General features: G+C 46.5%; 1 protein-coding gene across 1 annotated transcript; it reads left to right on the top strand.

Annotated features, from left to right (window-relative positions):
- Position 1: 1 nt before the first annotated feature.
- On the top strand, positions 2 to 4566 carry LOC130267259 (probable UDP-sugar transporter protein SLC35A4). Its single transcript, XM_056516708.1, has one exon. The coding sequence runs from the start codon at positions 14 to 16 to the stop codon at positions 980 to 982; it is 969 nt and encodes a 322-aa protein (XP_056372683.1). The 5' UTR covers positions 2 to 13; the 3' UTR covers positions 983 to 4566.
- Positions 4567 to 19690: the final 15124 nt, after the last annotated feature.

Genomic DNA, 19690 nt, shown 5'->3' on the forward strand with positions numbered 1-19690 from the left:
TAGTACAGCAGGGATGTTTGTTGTTAATAATATGGGACCAGAGGAAACCGTACATTCCTCTAGTGGTAAGATGCTTAGGGGTGCCCTATGGGGACTGATGCTGGTGGTGTCTGTAGTCATTTATGGGTCTCATGCTCCTCTGATTTTCCTATGCAGAGTCGGTGGACAATTACCTTTCAGCTCATCTTCTGTTGTCCTCCTTATTGAATTATCCAAGTTGATAATATCGGTGGTGATGCTTCTGATCTGGGATTGCAAATCTAGGCATTTAGCAGTCTCGTGTCGGCTGGCCATGCCTTATGCTTTTCCTGCTATCCTGTATGGTGCCAATAATAATTTAGTAGTCCACATGCAGCACTATATGGACCCAAGCAGCTTCCAGGTCTTGAGTAACTTAAAGATTGTCAGTACAGCCCTCATGTACAGCATCTTCTTAAGCCAGAATCTGTCCATCCAGAAGTGGCTAGCCTTGTCCTTACTGACGGTAGCTGGCCTGTTTTACAGCTATGGAGGCATTCAGGATCTAGAAAAGCAATCAACTGACACACATCTCTATATCAGCCTGCAAGGCATCCTCCTCATGGTGATCTACTGCCTGATCTCTGGACTGTCTGCGGTTTACACCGAGGTGACTCTGAAAACTCAAAAAATCCCACTCAGTCTACAGAACATTTTCTTATATTCCTTTGGCATAATGGTCAACTTCTTTGTACACCTGACAGAAAGTGACAGCCAAGGTTTTCTGGATGGGTTCTCGGTTTGGGTTTTGGTTATCATCATAAGCCAGGCCCTCAATGGCTTGATCATGTCTGCTGTAATGAAACACAGCAGTAACCTCACCAGGCTCTTCATCATTTCCTTCTCCATGCTTGTAAATGGACTTTTGTCTTACCTGCTGTTCCAGCTCCAGCTGACTCTTTTGTTCTTTTTTGCTGTATTTCTCATTGGCTTAGCTGTGTATTTGTTCTATGGCATCAAGTGAAATGGTTCTTGCCAATGTGACATCTCACAATGACCACTCGCTCTTATTCTGCTTGTAAGTTGTTCAGTATTGTTAGGCCAGCAGCAAATCTATTCCCTGTGTGTAATGGGGGGGGGGACTTTTGGGCTGGGTTCACACATGCAGTTTGATGCAAATTATTTTAAAGCTAAGTATGTCCAAAGGAATGAATCGTGCTTCTCTGTTGTATTCACTTCTTTTTGGGAAAAAAATTAAACTGTGTGTGTGATTCCATCCATAAAGAAGTTTTCCAGTTTAAAGTATCCAGGTGATAAATGTTACGCAAGTGGTGTTCCATCCTGGTCCTTTCTTCCAGCTGCAAGACTGTGCCTGGAAGGACTTTTAAATGGATCTGTTGTTGAGCATGTACCCTGTCACTACTTTCCTAGCCATCAGGGATGATTGCAAGTCGCTTTAAACCAGAATACCCCTTTAGGGTGTATTCACACATACAGTAAGTATCCTGTGCATATTTGATGTTCAGGATTTAAAGCTGTGTTTAGTTATTCAGTTTACACTGAACTCTGCAGCATCAAATCCTGCTATCAAATATGCACAGGATACTGTATATGTGAATACTCCCTTAGGGTATGTACATACGTGCAGTATCTGCTGCTTATTTTGCTACCCAACACTGGGTAGCAAAATCAGCTGCAGAAAATAGGCAGCGGATACTCTACGTTTGATATTTGATGCACAGAATTTGAAGGAGTATTCCAGTATCCAATTTTTTTTATGTTGCTGGGGGACTGGTGTAAAAAAATAAATATACTTACTTCCCGTGTTCCCCACAGCTCCAGCGACTCTGTCTGCCACTGGTCTCCACTTGTTCCTACTTCTGAGACTTCTAAGCAGGACCTCCTCACTTAATAATAGGCCCAGACACGACACCATTGATTGGCTGAATGGGCAGGTCCTACCCTAAGAAGTAGGAATGATTGTGACTGGACCAGGACCTGCAGGGGACTGGTCTAGGAAGGGTTTCATTTTTAGGTTTAAAGTTTACTGTCATTTTCTATGTTCAAAGGTCAGATACAACAGTGCTGGTTAACTTTCCAAATTATGCTGTTGGCTGATTTCTATATTGCATCTTTTTTTATTGCCAATACTTGCTTTCTCTGTCAAGGGGCTGCTAGCTCAGTGGTGGGTGGGTTGTTCTCTTTCCTTCTCCGTTCACTCCTCCTCTGACAAATTGAGATGTCTGTGAGTTCAGAAGTCTCCTCATACACCACAAATATCAGTACAGTGATCAGAAATAAGTTGGCAAGAATGGGGAATAATCCAGGACTACAAAATCAGACTTTACAAAGACACACACACCTGCTGTGAGAAATCTACCGGGCAGCAGGAAATACTCTGCTTATGCACTAGGAGCAGACACACAGGGCTTTCCTCACCACAGCCAAGTGTGTGCAGTGAGGATTTAAGGTGGGCTGCGCGTCACAATTACATCGGTGTGCTCAGCCCGCCACAGAACTCAGAAGTATGTCCACTCATGGCGCATATGCAGTGTATTTCCTGCTGCCCTGGCAGATTTCTCGCAATGTCAAATACGCTGTGTGACCCTACCCTAAATAGGGGGAAAAAAGAGTTTGGCTGCAGAGTTTAGAAAGCTTCCCCTAGTGGTGACTTTTAGGCAGCCAAAATTTTAAGGGAGTTCTCACACAGCTTTTAACTCTGTTCTCCTTTTCTGTATTTTTTTTTCTCGAATGGGATTTAATAAAGAAAGGACTTCGTCTGTTTCCTGATGGATACACTTCTCGCTTTAGATTAACAAACTTCCAAAAAAAAAAAACTACCAAACAAGCTGTATGTACAACATTGAATGTCCAGTCTTGATGGCTTTAGATAGGTTGGGATACTTTCTACACCACCTAGTGATCATCTGCTTGGGGTTGTCGCACCTCCTCATTGTTTACATCTGCATATTTGCACAGTGGCTGCACCAGGAGTCAGACCCCTTTTAATCTAAAAATGTCATAGCCCTTAATAGAGGGCATAAAGTTTGGGTATCCCTATGGCATTTAACCTAATGCTGCTCTGACCAACATAAAGATATCTGTATAGGTCCAGATTCATGTCATGAGTCAGAATGAGCTATTGATGCATCCTTAATAAAGAATACCTATTATACAACAAGTTTTTATTGCTTGAGCAATGTACCCAAAGACTGACCTGTTCCACTGTTGGAGCTGCTGTTCCTGTGTCAAGGAAGAGCGAGCCAACCTAAGTGAGTCACTTGCCAGATTTTTAAAGAGTAACTTTAATGGTGCTGCGGCTGCAGAATATCTGTTTAAATCTCCCGACCGCGATCAGGGTACCAGATATAACTGAAGTCTCATCCAAGTCTATGGGCCGTGCAAATATTTATCCTGTTCGATGTAGTCTTTAGCTATGAAGTTCCAAAGTATCCTGCCACCAGAACGTGATTGGAGATACGCTTTAAAGCAAGCTGGGTGCTATTGAATTCATATGCATAATAAACAATGAGTTTTGGTTGGGAGGGGTGGGAGTGTTCTCTTTTGTTTTTTCTTGAAACATAACAGCCATGTGTCCTCTTCCTGCATCAAAATATAACAGAAGTTCTAATACCAAAAAATATAACCCTACATCTTGCATGTTAAAATGCTATTTAAAATTATTACATATATTTTAGATTTTTGGCTAAAATATAACTGAAATCCTTATCTATGGTCAACAAAGTACTCATACTTTTGTAATGCATAATAAAATGTATTTTTGTTTTTCTAAGTGTGACCCAAAACTGTTATTGTGTCAAAAACTGATACGTAATAGTAAAGACTGCTAATATGTTGGTCAAAAATTTATAATTTAAGGCATCAAGTTTTGAAGCATAGTTTTTGAAGGGTAACTCTCATTAAAACATTTTTGGTAAATAAAAAACATACAGTGGTCCCTCAACATACGATGGTAATTCGTTCCAAACAACCCATCATTTGTCGAATCTATGGTATGTTGAGGGATCCGTGCAATGTAAAAAGTGCATTACTCACCTGTCCCTGCTGCTCTGGACCGCGTCCTCACCACTCCCAATGGTCTCCCAGGGGCTCCCGATGCTGTCCCGCTGCTCCGGCGGCTTCCGCATCTTCACCGGAGTCCGGGCCTTGCTTTCTGGTGACGTTATTACGTTAGTGCGCCGGGAGGGCGTGCGCAGCTACGTAATAACGACGCCGGAAAGCGAGGCCCGGACCCCGGAGAGGACCCGGAGCAGCGGGGATAGGTAAATGAGCCTGCTGGGGCACATTACACTGCTATCTGACAGCAGCTTAAGCATTTTCCACTGCCGGATAGCAGTTAATGCGATGGCCCCGACATATAAAAGCATCGTATGTCGATGCTGACATATGTCGGGGCCATCGCATGTTGGGGGGTTACTGTATTTCCAATATACTTTGTTTTAAAAAAAAAAAATGAAGTTTTATTTGTGCTTAAATATGCTCAAGAGCACATTTTCCCCCCCATCTCACACACAGACTTGGGACCGAAGCCCAAACGCAGAAAGTGCATCCTGGAGTGCTGAAGGGGGTGTGTCCAGCCTCATCCAATCATAGCTCCTCTCACACTTAACTGCCATATGCTGTTGGTTGGACCCACCCGAGCACTCCAGGCTGCACTTCCTGTTTTTGGTCTTCGGTCCAAAGTCTGTGGATGAGATGGGGGGGGGGGGGGGGGGAATTAGCTTTTTTTTTTTTTTAAGCACAAATAAAACATTGAAAACTTAATTTTTTTTTAAACAAAGTATATTAGAAATATTTTTTATTTACCAAAAATTAGTTTTAATGAGTGACCTTTTAAGCTATAAAACAACATTTCTGGATGCTTTCTCAAAAAGAGAGACTGCCCACGTTCGGCAATCAAGATGGCAAGGCAACTGTATGACGCCCATTGAGTTTTGTGAAGTCCTATAAATTAAAAACAAACTCACGCACATAACTCATTTGGTTTCATGCAGTTGCCTTTGCAACATCTGCAACCTGTCAAAATGGCATGTCGACGTATATGCGCACGGAGAGGCATAGATCCCATTGACCCATTAATGGCCTAAATGTAGTCAGATTTCTTACATTCACACATACCGTATTTTTTGCCCTTTAGGACACACCGGCATATAAGACGCACCCAATTTTAAAGGTGCAAAATCTAGAAAAAAAAGATTCTGCACCCAACAGTGATCTTCAACCTGCGGACCTCCAGATGTTGCAAAACTACAACTCCGGGCATGCTGGGAGTTGTAGTTTTGCTACATCTGGAGGTCTGCAGGTTGAAGACCACTGGTATAGGGGGTAGTACTCACGTGTCCCCGCCGCTCCGGACCTGTCAAGGCTCGTCACCGCTGCCCTGGATGTCACTCCATCGCTGTCGCCACGTCCCCGGGGTGTCCCCGACGCTTCGGACGTCTTCTTCCCCGAGATCCACGCTCCGACGCCGTCATCACGTCGCTACGCACGCCGCTCCTATTGGATGACGGGAAGGCGTGAGCAACAACGTGATGACGTCGAAGGAGAGCGCCGGCCATGCAGGGGATCCCGGCCCGGAGCAGACACCAAGGAGGCAGGTAAGTTCCTTCCAGGTGTCCTGTAAGCTGTACGGGACGCCGTGATTTCACCACGGCGTCCCGAACAGCCCGACTGAGCAGCCGGGTTAGTGTCACTTTGGCTTCAGACGCGGCAGTCAGCTTTGATCGCCACGTCTGAAGGTTTAATACAGGGCATCACCGCGATCAGTGATGTCCTGTATTAGTCGCGGGTCCTGGCCGTTGATGGCCACAGGGACCGACCCGATAGGTGTGTTCGCCATCTAAGACGCACCAACTTTCCCCCCCCCCCCCCCCCCCCCCCAGTTTTGGGGAAGAAAAAGTGCGTCTTATACGGCGAAAAATACGGTATATTTTGTTTTGGATTCAAAAGCATGGATTGCTGTACTTTTAAATCTGAGGCAAAACACTGTATGGGTAGGACATTTCCCAAATGTAGTCAGTTGACTATGCTGAGGTTGTGAAACTTCATTAGGCCTGTGCCTGTCCTTGCGCATAGACGTCAGCATCCCATATTGTCAGTTTGCTGACATATATTTTCCTTGGAAGGTACAATCAGTTTGAAAATAGCCTTATAGAGTTGTCCAGTGAACATCAAGTTATCCCCTCTCCACACTTCTATGGCAGCGCTGGAGATGCCCAAGTGTTGTATTTAGGTGTCTTCAGCACTCCCATAGAAATTATTGAAGCGTGTTTCATCAGCTCTGAGAGCTCCTTGTTATGTAGATCGAGGGGGATAAGTTGCCCTGTGACTTTAGGATTCATTTTAACTAATGATCAGCAGCTTAAGCAAAACAATAATTTACATGCAATTTTATGAACTTCAGCTTTTACTCGGCAGTCAAAACTAAGCGCTAAAATGTTAGTGCTGCAAAACCAAAACAGATATGCAAAAAAATACATACAATAATAAAAATAAAAAGAGGATAAAATAAGGCACTACAATAGCAGTCACAGAAGATGGGAGCAGGCAAGTAATGTGGACCTACATTGAGTACAGGGAATAACTGGTGTATCATAGAAAATACAAATGTAAACATGGAAGAGGTCACTGAATATCATTCCAAAATGTCCATAAACATATGGGTAACAAACAGTATGACAGTGACACATCAAAGAATGTCCTAAAAAGGAAAGAGTACAATGAACAGAGAGTATTTTCTCTTGTACTCTTCCCTTTTCAGGACATTCTTTGATGTGTCACTGTCATACTGTTTGTTACCCATATGTTTATGGACATTTTGGAATGATATTCAGTGACCTCTTCCATGTTTACATTTGTATTTTCTATGATACACCAGTTATTCCCTGTACTCCATGTAGGTCCACATTACTTGCCTGCTCCCATCTTCTGTGACTGCTATTGTAGTGCCTTATTTTATCTATCCTCTTTTTATTTTTATTATTGTATGTATTTTTTTTGCATATGTGTTAATAAAAGCTAATTATATTTTACATGATCTTGTTCTATTTTGTTGGTAGTGTTATGTTATAGCGGACCAGCTGTGGTTTCTTTACTTAGTTGCTGTGTATGTATGAATTAAAACCAAAACAGAGTATAACCCTTGCCTTTTACTAAAAGGGCTCCTGCACATAACTGTGTATTAACAACTATGAAGATTGTGTCAGGTAGCCAAGTGATTGCAAAACATAGAACCAAGACTTTAAAAAAAATAATAAAAAATCTGCATCATTCAGAGTTGGTTTGAGGTTATTTTTTTTGGAGAGGATGGGGGGGGGGGGGGTGGCTTTGGATGAACTGGAATTTGCTGGTACAAAAGGTTACACTTTTTAATGGACAACATTTTGTGTACCAGTATCCAATGTAGGTAGTTTTAAGAAATATGCAACCAAGTTCCTCTCCCTATGGTTAAACCCTTTTGCATCTCTACACCTGTCTTAGTAGCCACTTGTACACCTAGGCTTTTCGCTGATGTAGACAGGTTTGGGCTTCATTGTTCATTAGTTGTGTGATAGTTATGTTATGTTTAACTTGTTGGCGATGCTGCTCCCGCCTATATCTGTATCGGCATGCCTCTATCTGATGATGATACTGTGTAGATTCTGAATTCTTACATCATTGTTATTGTTTTACTCGATTTCTTATGACTTTCAATAAAAAGAGATTTGTGAAAAAAAGTGAAATATGCAACAATATATGTAAATATGTGTACAGTTTAGCTATGCCAAAAGGAAAATATAAAAGAATACAGTTCTCAAAAAAGCAGTAACGCGGCACTGCGTGAAGCATCTGAACTAGGAGCCTGTGCTGGTAATGGATCTGAATGTAGCAAATGGTGTTGGTGGTGGTGCTCTGATGTATGCAGTCAGATTCAATAATGTTCTTAAGAAGAAAGTAAGGAAGACATCGGCCATTCACCAGGTTTCAGCAGAAAGTATCTTCTTTATTGAAGCATACTCACATACACATATCGAGGGAGATTTATGAAAACCTGTTCAGAGGAAAAGTTGCTGAGTTGCCCATAGCAACCAATTACATTGCTTCTTTCATTTTTGAAAAGGCCTCTGAAAAACAAAAGAAGCAATCTGATTGGTTGCCATGGGCAACTCAGCAACTTTTCCTCTGGACAGGTTTTGATAAATCTCCCCCATTGATCTGAAGAGGTTGGTGGGGGGACAGTGATAGACGACCGAGCTCTGTTTCGCACGACTTGCGTGCTTCCTATGGCCGGAGGAAGCACGCAAGTCGTGCGAAACAGAGCTCGGTCATCTATCACTGTCCCCCCACCAACCTCTTCCGATCAATATGTGTATGTGAGTATGCTTCAATAAAGAAGATACTTTCTGCTGAAACCTGGTGAGTGGCCGATGTCTTTCTTACTTTCTTCTTATGAACAAAATATAAAAGAACTTCACTAAAAAGAGATTTCTCGGTCGGCTCCATTGGGGGACATAGAGACCGTGGGTATATCTTGCTGCCAGTAGGAGGCTGACACTAGGCATACAAAAATAAAGTCTGCACCCTCCTGGCAGGATATACCCCACCTACTGACCCTGAGCTAATCAGTCTGAGCTTAAGTAGGAGGTAGACACAGGTCTGGAGTTCTCCAGACCTGGTCTTTTTTTTATTTTCTAGCTAGGGCCTGTATTTAGGTTTTTTACTCCATTTTTCTTGTTTTTAGGTGGGGGTTCAGGAGCATGGCACTACCTGTTCCCCCATATGCGGCTAAGGGGCACAGGGCAACCCCTTCCTGCCAACGACCAGCGCCTGGGGTTGCACCTCTGGTCCGGGTCCCAACATCCCTGCTCGTCCCGCTGCTTCAGGCTGACTTGACGCAAGTGACCATAGCTGGCCATTCTAGGTCCACTACACCTCAGTCTAAGGCTACCTCCGCACGCTCCCGTTCTCCTGGGGAAATAGCGGAGGAGTTATCGGATTCAACCTCTGATCAAGAGGATTATTCTGCCGTGTCTGATATGGTGGACAGCCTGGTGTCAGCCATCAGTGACACCTTTTAATCTGGAGGACCCAAGAACTTCAGATCCTGATCTGGAAGTTTCTTTTCGCCGCTCTTGTTGTTCCCCCAAGGCTTTCAGTTCTCATTAACCCCTTAAGGACATGCACTGTAAGTGTACGGCGCTGCATAGCGTCACTTTGCGCACAGCGCCGTACATTTACGGCGCAGCTGTGACGCAAGCGTAGGAGCTGTGCTCACCTCGTTCCCGGCGATCGCGCTGATCTCTGCCATTAACCTCTTAAGGACCCAGCCATTTTACACCTTAGGACCCGGCCATTTTTGGAACATCTGACCACTGTCACTTTAAACATTAATAACTCTGGAATGCTTTTAGTTATCATTCTGATTCCGAGATTGTTTTTTCGTGACATATTCTACTTTAACATAGTGGTAAAAAAAATTTTGTAACTTGCATCCTTTCTTGGTGAAAAATCCCAAAATTTTATGAAAAATTAGAAAATGTAGCATTTTTCTAACTTTGAAGCTCTCTGCTTGTAAGGAAAATGGATATTCAAAATATATATATTTTTTTCACATATACAATATGTCTACTTTATGTTTGCATCATAAAATTGACAAGTTTTTACTTTTGGAAGACACCAGAGGGCTTCAAAGTTCAGCAGCAATTTTCCAATTTTTCACAAAATTTCCAAACTCACTATTTTTCAGGGACCAGTTCAGGTTTGAAGTGGATTTGAAGGGTCTTCATCTTAGAAATACCCCACAAATGACCCCATTATAAAAACTGCACCCCCCAAAGTATTCAAAATGATATTCGGTCAGCCTTTTAACCCTTTAGGGTTTTTTTTTTTTTTTTTTTGCGTTTGTCAAAACCGCTGTAACAATCAGCCACCCCTGTGCAAATCACCTCAAATGTACATGGCGCACTCTCCCTTCTGGGCCTTGTTGTGCGCCCCCAGAGCACTTTGCGCCTACATATGGGGTATCTCCGTAGTCGGGAGAAATTGCATTACAAATTTTGGGGGGCTTTTTTCCCTTTTACCTCTTGTCAAAATGAAAAGTATAGGGCAACACCAGCATGTTAGTGTAAACAATTTATTTTTTTACACTAACATGCTGGTGTAGACCCCAACTTCACCTTTTCATAAGGGGTGAAAGGAGAAAAAGCCCCCCAAAATTTGTTAGGCAATTTCTCCCGAGTACGGCGATACCCCATATGTGGCCCTAAACTGTTGCCTTGAAATACGACAGGGCTTCAAAGTGAGAGCGCCATGCACATTTGAGGCCTAAATTAGGGATTTGCATAGGGGTGGACATAGGGGTATTCTACGCCAGTGATTCCCAAAAAGGGTGCCTCCAGCTGTTGCAAAACTCCCAGCATGCTTGGACAGTCAACGGCTGTGCAGCAATACTGGGAGTTGTTTTGCAACAGCTGGAGGCTCCATTTTGGAAACAGTGGCATACCAGACGTTTTTCATTTTTATTGGGGAGGGGGGCTGTGTAGGGGTATGTGTATATGTAGTGTTTTTTAACTTTTTATTTTATTTTGTGGTAGTGTAGTGTAGTGTAGTGTTTTTAGGGTACAGTCACATGGGCAGGGGGTTACAGCGAGTTTCCTGCTGCGAAATTGAGCTGCCGCGCAAAATTTGCTGCATCGCAAACTTGCAGCCTGATACTCACTGTAAGCCCCTGCCCATGTGAATGTAACCGAAGAATCGCAGAGGATCGGAGGAGGTGGCAGGCTTGCCACCTCGCTCCTATACTTTAGCATGGTCCTGTCTGTCTGTGACAGCTGGGATCATGCAAAATTACCGGGCGGTCGGGTCCCAGAGACCTGATCAGCCCGGTATCGCCGCAGATCGCAAGGGCGATTTCCCTTGCGATTTGTGGCGATCGCCGACATGGGGGGCCTACATGGCCCCCCTCTGCGTTTGCCCTGGATGCCTGCTGAAGCATTTCAGCAGGCATCCGGTTCCGATCTCTGCCCGGCGCGCGGCAGAGACCGGAAAACGCCAGGGCGTATGGATACGCCCTGGGTCCTTAAGGCCCAGGGTGTGAGGGCGTATCCATATGCCCTGGGTCCTTAAGAGGTTAACCCCTCAGATGCCGTGATCAATACAGATTATGGCATCTGCGCCAGTGCGGCACTTAAAATGGCTGATCTAATTGGCCGCTGGGATCAGATTAGCCTAGATGGTGGACGGAGGTCCTCTTCACCTGCCTCCGTCCGTCTCCTGGGGTCTTCTGCACTGATCTGCCTTCCAGCAGACCAGAGCAGAAGATTGCCGATAATACTGATCAGTGCTATTCCCTATGCATAGCACTGAACAGTATTAGCAATCTGATTGCTATAAATAGTCCCCTATGGGAACTATAGAAATGTAAAAAAGCCCCTCCCCAATAAAATTTAAAATCACGCCTTTTCCCCATATTAATACAAAGCATTAAAAAAAACATAAATACTAAACATATTTGGTATCGCCGCGTGCGTAAATGTTAGAACTATAAAAATATAATGTTAATGATCCCCTACGGCAAATGGTGTAAAACGTACAAAAAAATTTTTTTTATAAAAAGTGATCAAAAAGTCACATATGCGCAACAAACGTGGTACTACAACAAACTACAGATCGTGGCACCACAAATTAGCCCTCACACATCCCTGAATACAGAAAAATAATAAAGTTAGAGGTGGTCAAAATAGGGCAATTTTAAACATACTGATTTTGTAAAAAAAAAGTTTGAGATTTTTTAAAACAGTGCAATAATAGAAATGTACGTAACCATGGGTATCATTTTAATCGTATTCACCCAGGAAATAAAGAAAACATGTAGTTTTTACCATAAAGTGTACAGCGTGAAAACTAACCCCCCGCCACAATTTTGCTAAATTATGTTTTTTGTGTACATTTCCTTACACAAAAAATCTTTTTTGGGGTTTACCATACATTTTAGACAAGGGAAAAAAGAAAACGCAAAAATAAAATTGGCTGTGTCATTAAGGTCAAAATGGGCTGTGTCCTTATGGGGTTAAGGGGGCGGGGCATGACATCATGGTGCTCTGGCCCCTGTATCGCCCTGTCATCGCGCACAGATTTTCCTCTGTGCTGTGATGATGGCAGGGTGCCGCTACTTATGTGCCGCAATCAGACATCTTATCCCTATCCATTGGATAGGGGATAAGATGTCTAGGGGCGGAGTACCACTTTAAGGATCCGGTGGACAAGAAGATCGAGAACCTGGCAAAGTTTACCTTTAAAGCAGCAGGTTTGTCTTTGCTCCCCACCTTTGCTTCCGCCTGGGTGTTTTAGGCTGTTTCTCTTTGGGCTTCCCAGCTTCACCAAGGCTTCTTGTCAGGTGCCCCTCAGGAGGACTTGGCGGACCTTGCACGTCAACTCTCTCAGGGTGTGGACTACCTCTGTTTGGCAGCACTGGAGTCCGCCCACTGTACGGCCTTTGCTTCCGGTAACTTGGTGGCGATTAGTGGCTGAACGCGTCAGATGTGGATGCTGCTTCGAAGAAATCTCTCACGGAGTTGCCCTTCTCCGGTACTCTGCTCTTTGGGAAGCGCCTGGACAAGATCATATCCGAAGCTACTGGGGGTAAAAGCTCTCTGATGCTGCAAAACAAGCCCCGCCATCTAAAGTCATCTTCCTTTCGGTCCTTTGCCTCGGGTCGTTCTTCCAAGCAGGCGACCTCGCAATCGCGCAAAGCTCCCTTCTTCAAGGCGCATCCTTCCTGGAAGTCAGACAACTGTTCTGGTGGTTTCTCGGACAAGTCCGGCAACCGTAAACCTCCCACCTCCTGAAGGGACTCTCCTACCAGTGTCCTCTTCTCGGGTGGGAGGTCATCTGTCTCTTTTCCGGGATGTTTGGCTAGCGCAGTCAGGACATCTGTGTTCGGGACATCGTATCCAATGGTTACCGGATAGAGTTCGCTTCTTTTCCCTTGGATTGATTCTTCCAATCCTGCCCTCCTCGTTTCCCTTCTTTAGCGGCGGCTTTTCAGGTCGCTCTGTGTACCCTCCTCGCTCAGGGAGTGATTGTTCCAGTTCCTCCCAGGGAGCGTTTTTCGTGGTTCTACGCTAATCTTTTTGTCGTTCCCAAGAAAGGGGGCTCTCCCCGCCCCATTCTGGACCTCAAACTGCTCAACCGCCACTTGCTCCTGTGACATTTCCGCATGGAGTCCCTCCGTTCGGTGGTTTGCCGTCCGTGCGGGCCATTTCCTGTTTGCGGCTCTTCCTTTTGGCCTGGCCACTGCTCCCAGGGTTTTCATTAAGGTCATTGCGGAAGTGATTGCCATCCTTCGGGCTCGGTGGATTTTGGTCCTCCCTTACCTGGACAATCTTTTGATCAAAGCTCCGTCCCGGTCCCGAAACTTGGAGAGCCTTCATCTCGCGGTGCATACCCTGTCCACCTTCGGCTGGGTGATCAACCGGGAGAAGTCCAACCTTTCTCGCACTCAGTCCCTTATCTTCCTGGGTCTCCGTTTCGACACAGCGGCTGCCCGGGTTCGTCTAACACTGGACAAGCGGCGCTCCCTATGGGAGGGTGTCCATCTTCTATGGCGCCACTCTCCTGTCCCTATTCGCTTCTGCATGGAGGTGCTGTGTCAGATGGTGGCAGCCATGGAGGCAGTTCCTTTCGCCCAGTTCCGGTGTCGCCCTCTCCAGCTGGCCATCTTGACCCGGTGGGATAAGTTGCCGTCCACTCTGGATCGTCGTATTCGTCTGCCCCCCTCCGTTTGTCGGTCTCTTCTGTGGTGGCTCCTCTCTCGCCTTCTTCTCCAGGGTCAGTCGTTTCTCCCCCTCCACTGGTAGGTCGTCATGACTGATGTGAGTCTCATGGGTTGGTGAGGTGTGTTTCGGGACCGGACGGTCGAGGCTTGCTGGTCCTCTCATGAGGCTCTCCTCCCCATCAATTTTCTGGAGCTCCGTACCATTTTTCTTTGTCTCCTCCATTGGGAGCTGCTCCTACAGGGTCATCCTGTTTGGGTCCAGTGGGACAACGCCACAGCGGTGGCGTATATCAATCGCCAGAGCGGCATGCGCAGTTGCTCAGCGATGGAGGTTTCCAGGTTTCTGCTTTGGACCGAGACTCGAGTTCCCTCCATCTCTGTGATCCACAGACATGGATCTCTTCGCATCTCGAAACAACAGACAGGTTCCCTGCTTTGTCGCAAAGTCCCTTGACCCTCTGGAAGTGGACGCGCTCTTGATCCCAGGTACGTCCTTCAGCCTTCCCTACTTCTTTCCTCCTCTCCCTTTCCTGCCCAGGATTCTGAGGAAACTCAAGGCAGAGGGCGTTCCCGACCATTGTGGTTGCTCCAGACAAGCGTGGTTGGCCGACGTACCTCTGTGTCTTCCAGTTCGTCCCGATCTGCTCTACTAGGGTCCTCTCTGCAACCCCAATTTACTGTCGCTGCATTTGATGGCGTGGCGGTTGAAACTGCAGTTTTGAGAGTTCAGGGGTTTTCTACCAGTGTGATTCGCACCATGCTTCAGGCTCGTAAGCCTTCTTCTGCTAGGATTTATAATCGCAATTGGCGTGCCTATTTCCACTGGTGCGAGGCACAGTCCTTTTCTCCAGTTATTCTTTCCTTTCCACGCCTTCTTGCTTTCTTGCAATCTGGTCTGGATCAGCGACTAGCGCTTAGTTCTCTTAAGGGTCAAGTTTTAGCTCTTTCTATTCTATTTCAACCTCCGTTGCCTTCCAACTCTCACGTCCGCACTTTCTGCAGGGCATGTTCCATGCGGCTCCGCCGTACAGATCTCCTACCCCACCTTAGGATCTCAACCTGGTGCTTGGCTCTTTGCAGGAGGCTCCGCTTCCAAGCTGGCGGCTCTCTCTCGTCGTTCCCCTTTCTTGGTCCTTCATCAGGACAGGGTTGTCTTTCGTCCGAGGGGTTGTTTCGGTTCCTTTTTGTCTGACAACTGCTGGTTTCTTTCTCTGTTGGTCCTCTCCTACTGCTTTGGGACTAAACTGATTAGCTCAGGGTCAGTAGGCAGGGTATATCCTGCCAGTAGGGGCCCACTTTCTTTTTGTATGCCTAGTGGCAGCCTCCTAGTGGCAGCAAGATATACCCACAGTCTCTGTGTCCCCAACGGATCCTTGGAGATTTTACGGTAAGCATAAAAAATCTACTTTTATGGTGTATAGTAAGTCAGTGCCCTTGTGTAACTGTAAGAGGAAAAAGATGTATCTTCATACTGTTATTTTAGCAATAATCCTGTTGGCCAGAGGCGTGTTTTCCATTGAGAGCATTATATATAGTTTATTTCTCATGGGGCAAAAAAGCACCAAGAACAATTAATAGAAACAATCTAGAGAATTGTGTTATGGTTTAGATGCATTAGAATAAGATGTTTGTAGTAGCATGCCTGTTTTGTATTTCGAGACTATAAGGGGTACACTGTTATAATTAGGTTGTTTCCATCAATTTTCCATCAACTATCCCTTGTTTACACAGGGCAGATATGCTGTAAAAGCTCCACAGCCTATTATTGAAGCAATAAATTAGATGAGATTTTATATGAAAAAATCTGCATGGAAAAGACTTGCTCTGCAGATATTACGTATGTAGTATAATTGTTAAACTTCAGATTGCTTGTACACTGGTCAAAATCTTGACAAAATCTACATTGTTGTGCATTTTGTTCCAAAACGTGTGAATATTGAAAAATAATACTAAACGGTTTTCAAATGCACTGTTGCCAGAAAGTTACAGATTTGTAAATTACTTCTCTTTTCTGGCACCAGTTGATAAAAAAAAAATAAGGAGATTTTTTATGCTTGCCGTAAAATCTCTTTCTCGAAGGATCCATTGGGGGACACAGACTATGGCAACAAGAAAAGTCGGCTCCTCCCAGCAGGATATACCCGCCTCTAGGCCCTGAGGTAATCAGTTTTAGTCCCAGAGCAATAGGAGAAGACCGCCAGGTCAAGAGAAAACCACAAACTGTCCGAGCAATCAGAAGAAAAGCAAGTGAACACACCTTCGGACAGATAACTGAAATAGGAACACCAGAAAAAAGGGTGGGAGCTGTGTCCCCCAATGGATCCTTCAAGAAAGATTTTATGGCAAGCATAAAAAAATCTCCTTTTCTCTATCGGCTCCATTGGGGGACACAGACCATGGGATGTACCAAAGCCGTCCCTTTGGTGGGTAAGGAATCAGACAGGTGGACGGTTGGACCAACGCCACCTGCAACGGCTTACAGCCCAGAGTAGCATCTGGGATCTTCCTCTTGCAGCGGTAAGCTCCCGAAATAGCAGACCGGATCCACCCAAAAAAATGGTGGCCGCAGAAGCAGGTTGTCCTGTACGACGACCTTCCGGAGAAACAAAACCAGGGAGTCACACCGCCAAAAGGAAAGAGAGATTGAGAGATAAGTCTGAACAGCCCTCACCACAACCAGGTTAGGGGAAAAAACCCTTCCAGGGATGAGAATGGACTGGACAAAAGGACGGTAAGATGGTCTCCTCATTGAGATGAAAAAGTCAAAACCATCTCAGGTAAAAAGGACAGACCTGGACGGAAAACAACTTGTCCTGGTATACAACCAGGAAGGGAGAACGGCAGGAGAGAGCTGCCAACTCTGACGCCCTCCGAAGAGAGGTAAGAGCAATAAGGAACGCCACCTTCTGGGGAAGGAGGCAAAGAGAAATGTCCCTGAGAAGTACAAAAGGGGGCGCCTTGCAGAGCACCTAAGACCAAGAGTAAGTCCCAAGGGAAAGAAGAGGAACTGAGAAGGAGGGCAAGTTGTGCCACTCCCTGAACCAGGTTCGGACATGATAATTGAACGCCAGGGGACGTTGAAAAAAGAATGAAAAAGGGCCGAACCTTTGACCATTAAGGGAGCTGAAAAGCCAACCCTTGGGCCAGCCCCGACTGGAAAGGGAAAAGGGTCGGAAGGGAAAACTATGACCGGAGAAACAAGGGCTGAGTTTCACACCAACGAAAAAAAGACTGCCAGGTATGGAGGCAAATCTTGCAGAGGAAGGCCTGTGAGCCCTCAGCATGGTGCGAACCACTTGGGAAGAGAAGCCGCGGGTCCTTAGAACCGCTGTCTCAACCGCCCCGCCGTCAAAGGCTGAGATGGTAAATAGGGAATGCATAGCCTTGAGTCGTGCAGGAACCTGACCACGATGACATACCACGCCCGCCGGGGCCAGGCTGGGTCACAAAAAAGGCGGAAACGCCCTACTGTGAGTTTCCTCAGTGCCCCAAAAGGAGAGGAAGGGTAGGAAATAGATAGGGAAGGGCAAAGCCCGACTACGAGAGAGGAACGCTTCGGTTGTGGCGGGACAAGCAGTGGTCCACGGCAGGAGCGCCCCAGGGGTTGCAGATCACTGTAAACACCCCCGGATGAGGGGACCACTTGCCTTGGACAATTGAGGACCGGCCCAGAAGACCACAGCCCAGGAACGGCCGGAATGAAGATAGCAGAGATGTCTGGAAACCTGAGTTCCGCCTAGAAGGGAATTTCAAGCAACAAGTAAAGGAAAGGAAGTAACAAGTAAGGAAAGAATTGCCCTAGGCCCCAACATGTTAAAGGGGAAAAGGGCTCTAGGGGGACCAGGGCCCAGACTGGCCGGTCCCTGAAAATACCTCCCCAGGCCGACAGACTGGCAGGGAGGGGCAGGAAGGAGCGCCCCTGAAAGAGCAGGGGGGAAACGAAGCCACCATAAAAGGGACCGACAAGACTGTCAAGGGAGAACGATCTTGCGGTCGAGAGACAATGGAGACCTGTCCCACCGGAAGAAAATCACCAGTTGAAGAGGTCGGTGATGAAACTGGGCAAATGGCACGGCGTCCACGGCCGCCACCAGCCGACCCAGGACATCCATGCAAAAGCGAATGGAAACTGGAGCAGGGTGCCGAAGTCATCGGACTCTAGATAAGAGAGTCAGCTAATTGCTCGGCAGAGTCGAAAGTGGGCAGAGGCCACGTTGAACTGGAGCCCCAGGAGAGTGGTTGGAATTGTCCCGATTGACCATCCAACCGAAGTGAGATAAGGTCTGAAGGTTGAGACTAAGACTCTCCAGGTTCTGGGCCCTGGCTGGAGCTCTGATTAGGGGGTCATCCAAGTAAGGAATTACGGAAACAACTGTTATCCGTAAAAGGGCTATCACAGGCGCCAGGACTTTGGTAAGGGTCCGCGGAGAGGTGGCCAGACCGAAATGGAGAGCCACAATGAGAAATGACCATCCGGAACTGCAAGGCGGGGGTATCGCTGAAGACCGGGAAATAATGAGGTATGGAGGCAGGCATCCTTGATGTCCATCGAGGAAAGAAAACTTCCCTAAAACCACAGACGCCAGCACCGAACGGAGACTCTATTCGGGATGGGAAGGCAGAAGATACTGGCTGAGACACTCGAGAACCAAGATTGGGCGAACAGAAACGCCTTTCTTGGGGACCACAAAGAGGTTGGAATGAACTAAAAAAAAAAAAAAACGTTCCCCTGAAGGAACCGGGACAATGACTCCCTGGACAAAAAGGAGCTGGAGCGTTCTCCGAACTGCCTTCGCTAGAGATGAGAACCGGAGGGTCCAGGAAAGAAAAAGGCAATCCCAAGGAAGGGAAGCAAATTCGATCCTGTATCTGTTGACTACCACATCCCTGACCCAGGGATCCTGAATGTGCGTGGTCCAGGCATCCTGGAAGAGTAAGAGGCGATCAACCACCCGAGAAAGGTTGGCGGGTGGGGGTGACCCTTCAGGCCGAGGAAGGCCTACGGTTGCCTGATGGGGCCGCCAAACGTCCGGAACGGATAGCCTACCTCCGGGAGGGACGGGTCCGGAAGGAGGAAGCCCTCTTCCCGTGAAGGCGCCTGGCTGGACCCTTTGGTGGTACCAAAGGTCCGTAGAACCGGAAGGGGGAGGACTTTATCCAGAGGTAATAAGGAACTCTTTTCCGCCCGTCGCCTCACTTCCTGAAGGCGGTGACAGAATTCCATGCTTTAAGCCACATGGTGGCTACGAGGTAGCTTGAGGCAAAGGCAGCACAGCGGCTGCGCATGGAAGCAGAACACAGAAAATCTCCAGCTGAGAAGCATCGGAGATCTAGATTAAATAAATCCTCCGGAAGGATCTTGAAGACTACCCTGGTGGAGTTGGGAGACCATACTGAAAGGGCTTTTGGCGAAGGGATACCGCGCTTTAACCTTCTTTGTGTCCTGAAACTTCTTGTCAGGTTGCCCTTCAGACGGATACCAGCAGGGCGTAAAATTCAGCGTGAGAGCTGAAAGTCTTGGGTGCCTGTCGGGCACGAAGAAAGGAGACTTCTGGAGCCATGTCCAAAGTTCCTGAGTCCTTTGGATGGAAGGTGTCTCTTATGGCCGAAACCAATGAGTACACCACATCAGGCATCTCCGTGCGATCCTCCGAGTCGGAGGCCAAATCAGAAACCTCATCCACAAGTTCTCCAGGTGAATGGGAACGAGGTGAGGTAGCCCTGGAGGTTGGACACAATGAAAGGAGCCTCCTCCAAATTGCCTGGGTCCTCTAGATGGAAGGTGTCTCTTATGGCTGAAACCCATGAGTGCTCCATGTCCGACATATCCATGCAGTCCTCTGAATCAGAGACCGAATCGGAAACTTTACCCCCAAGTTCTCCAGGTGACGAACGTGAGAGGTGGTCTTGGAAGAGGTCAACTGACCTGGTACGCGGTCTGGAGAACCAGAGCGGTGA

This window comes from Hyla sarda, chromosome 4, assembly GCF_029499605.1.
Source record: "Hyla sarda isolate aHylSar1 chromosome 4, aHylSar1.hap1, whole genome shotgun sequence".
NCBI classification, from domain to species: Eukaryota; Metazoa; Chordata; class Amphibia; order Anura; family Hylidae; genus Hyla; species Hyla sarda.

Coding starts and splice junctions, on each gene's coding strand:
- LOC130267259 (XM_056516708.1), top strand. CDS start 14: ATGTTTGTTGTTAATAATATGGGACCAGAGGAAACCGTACATTCCTCT.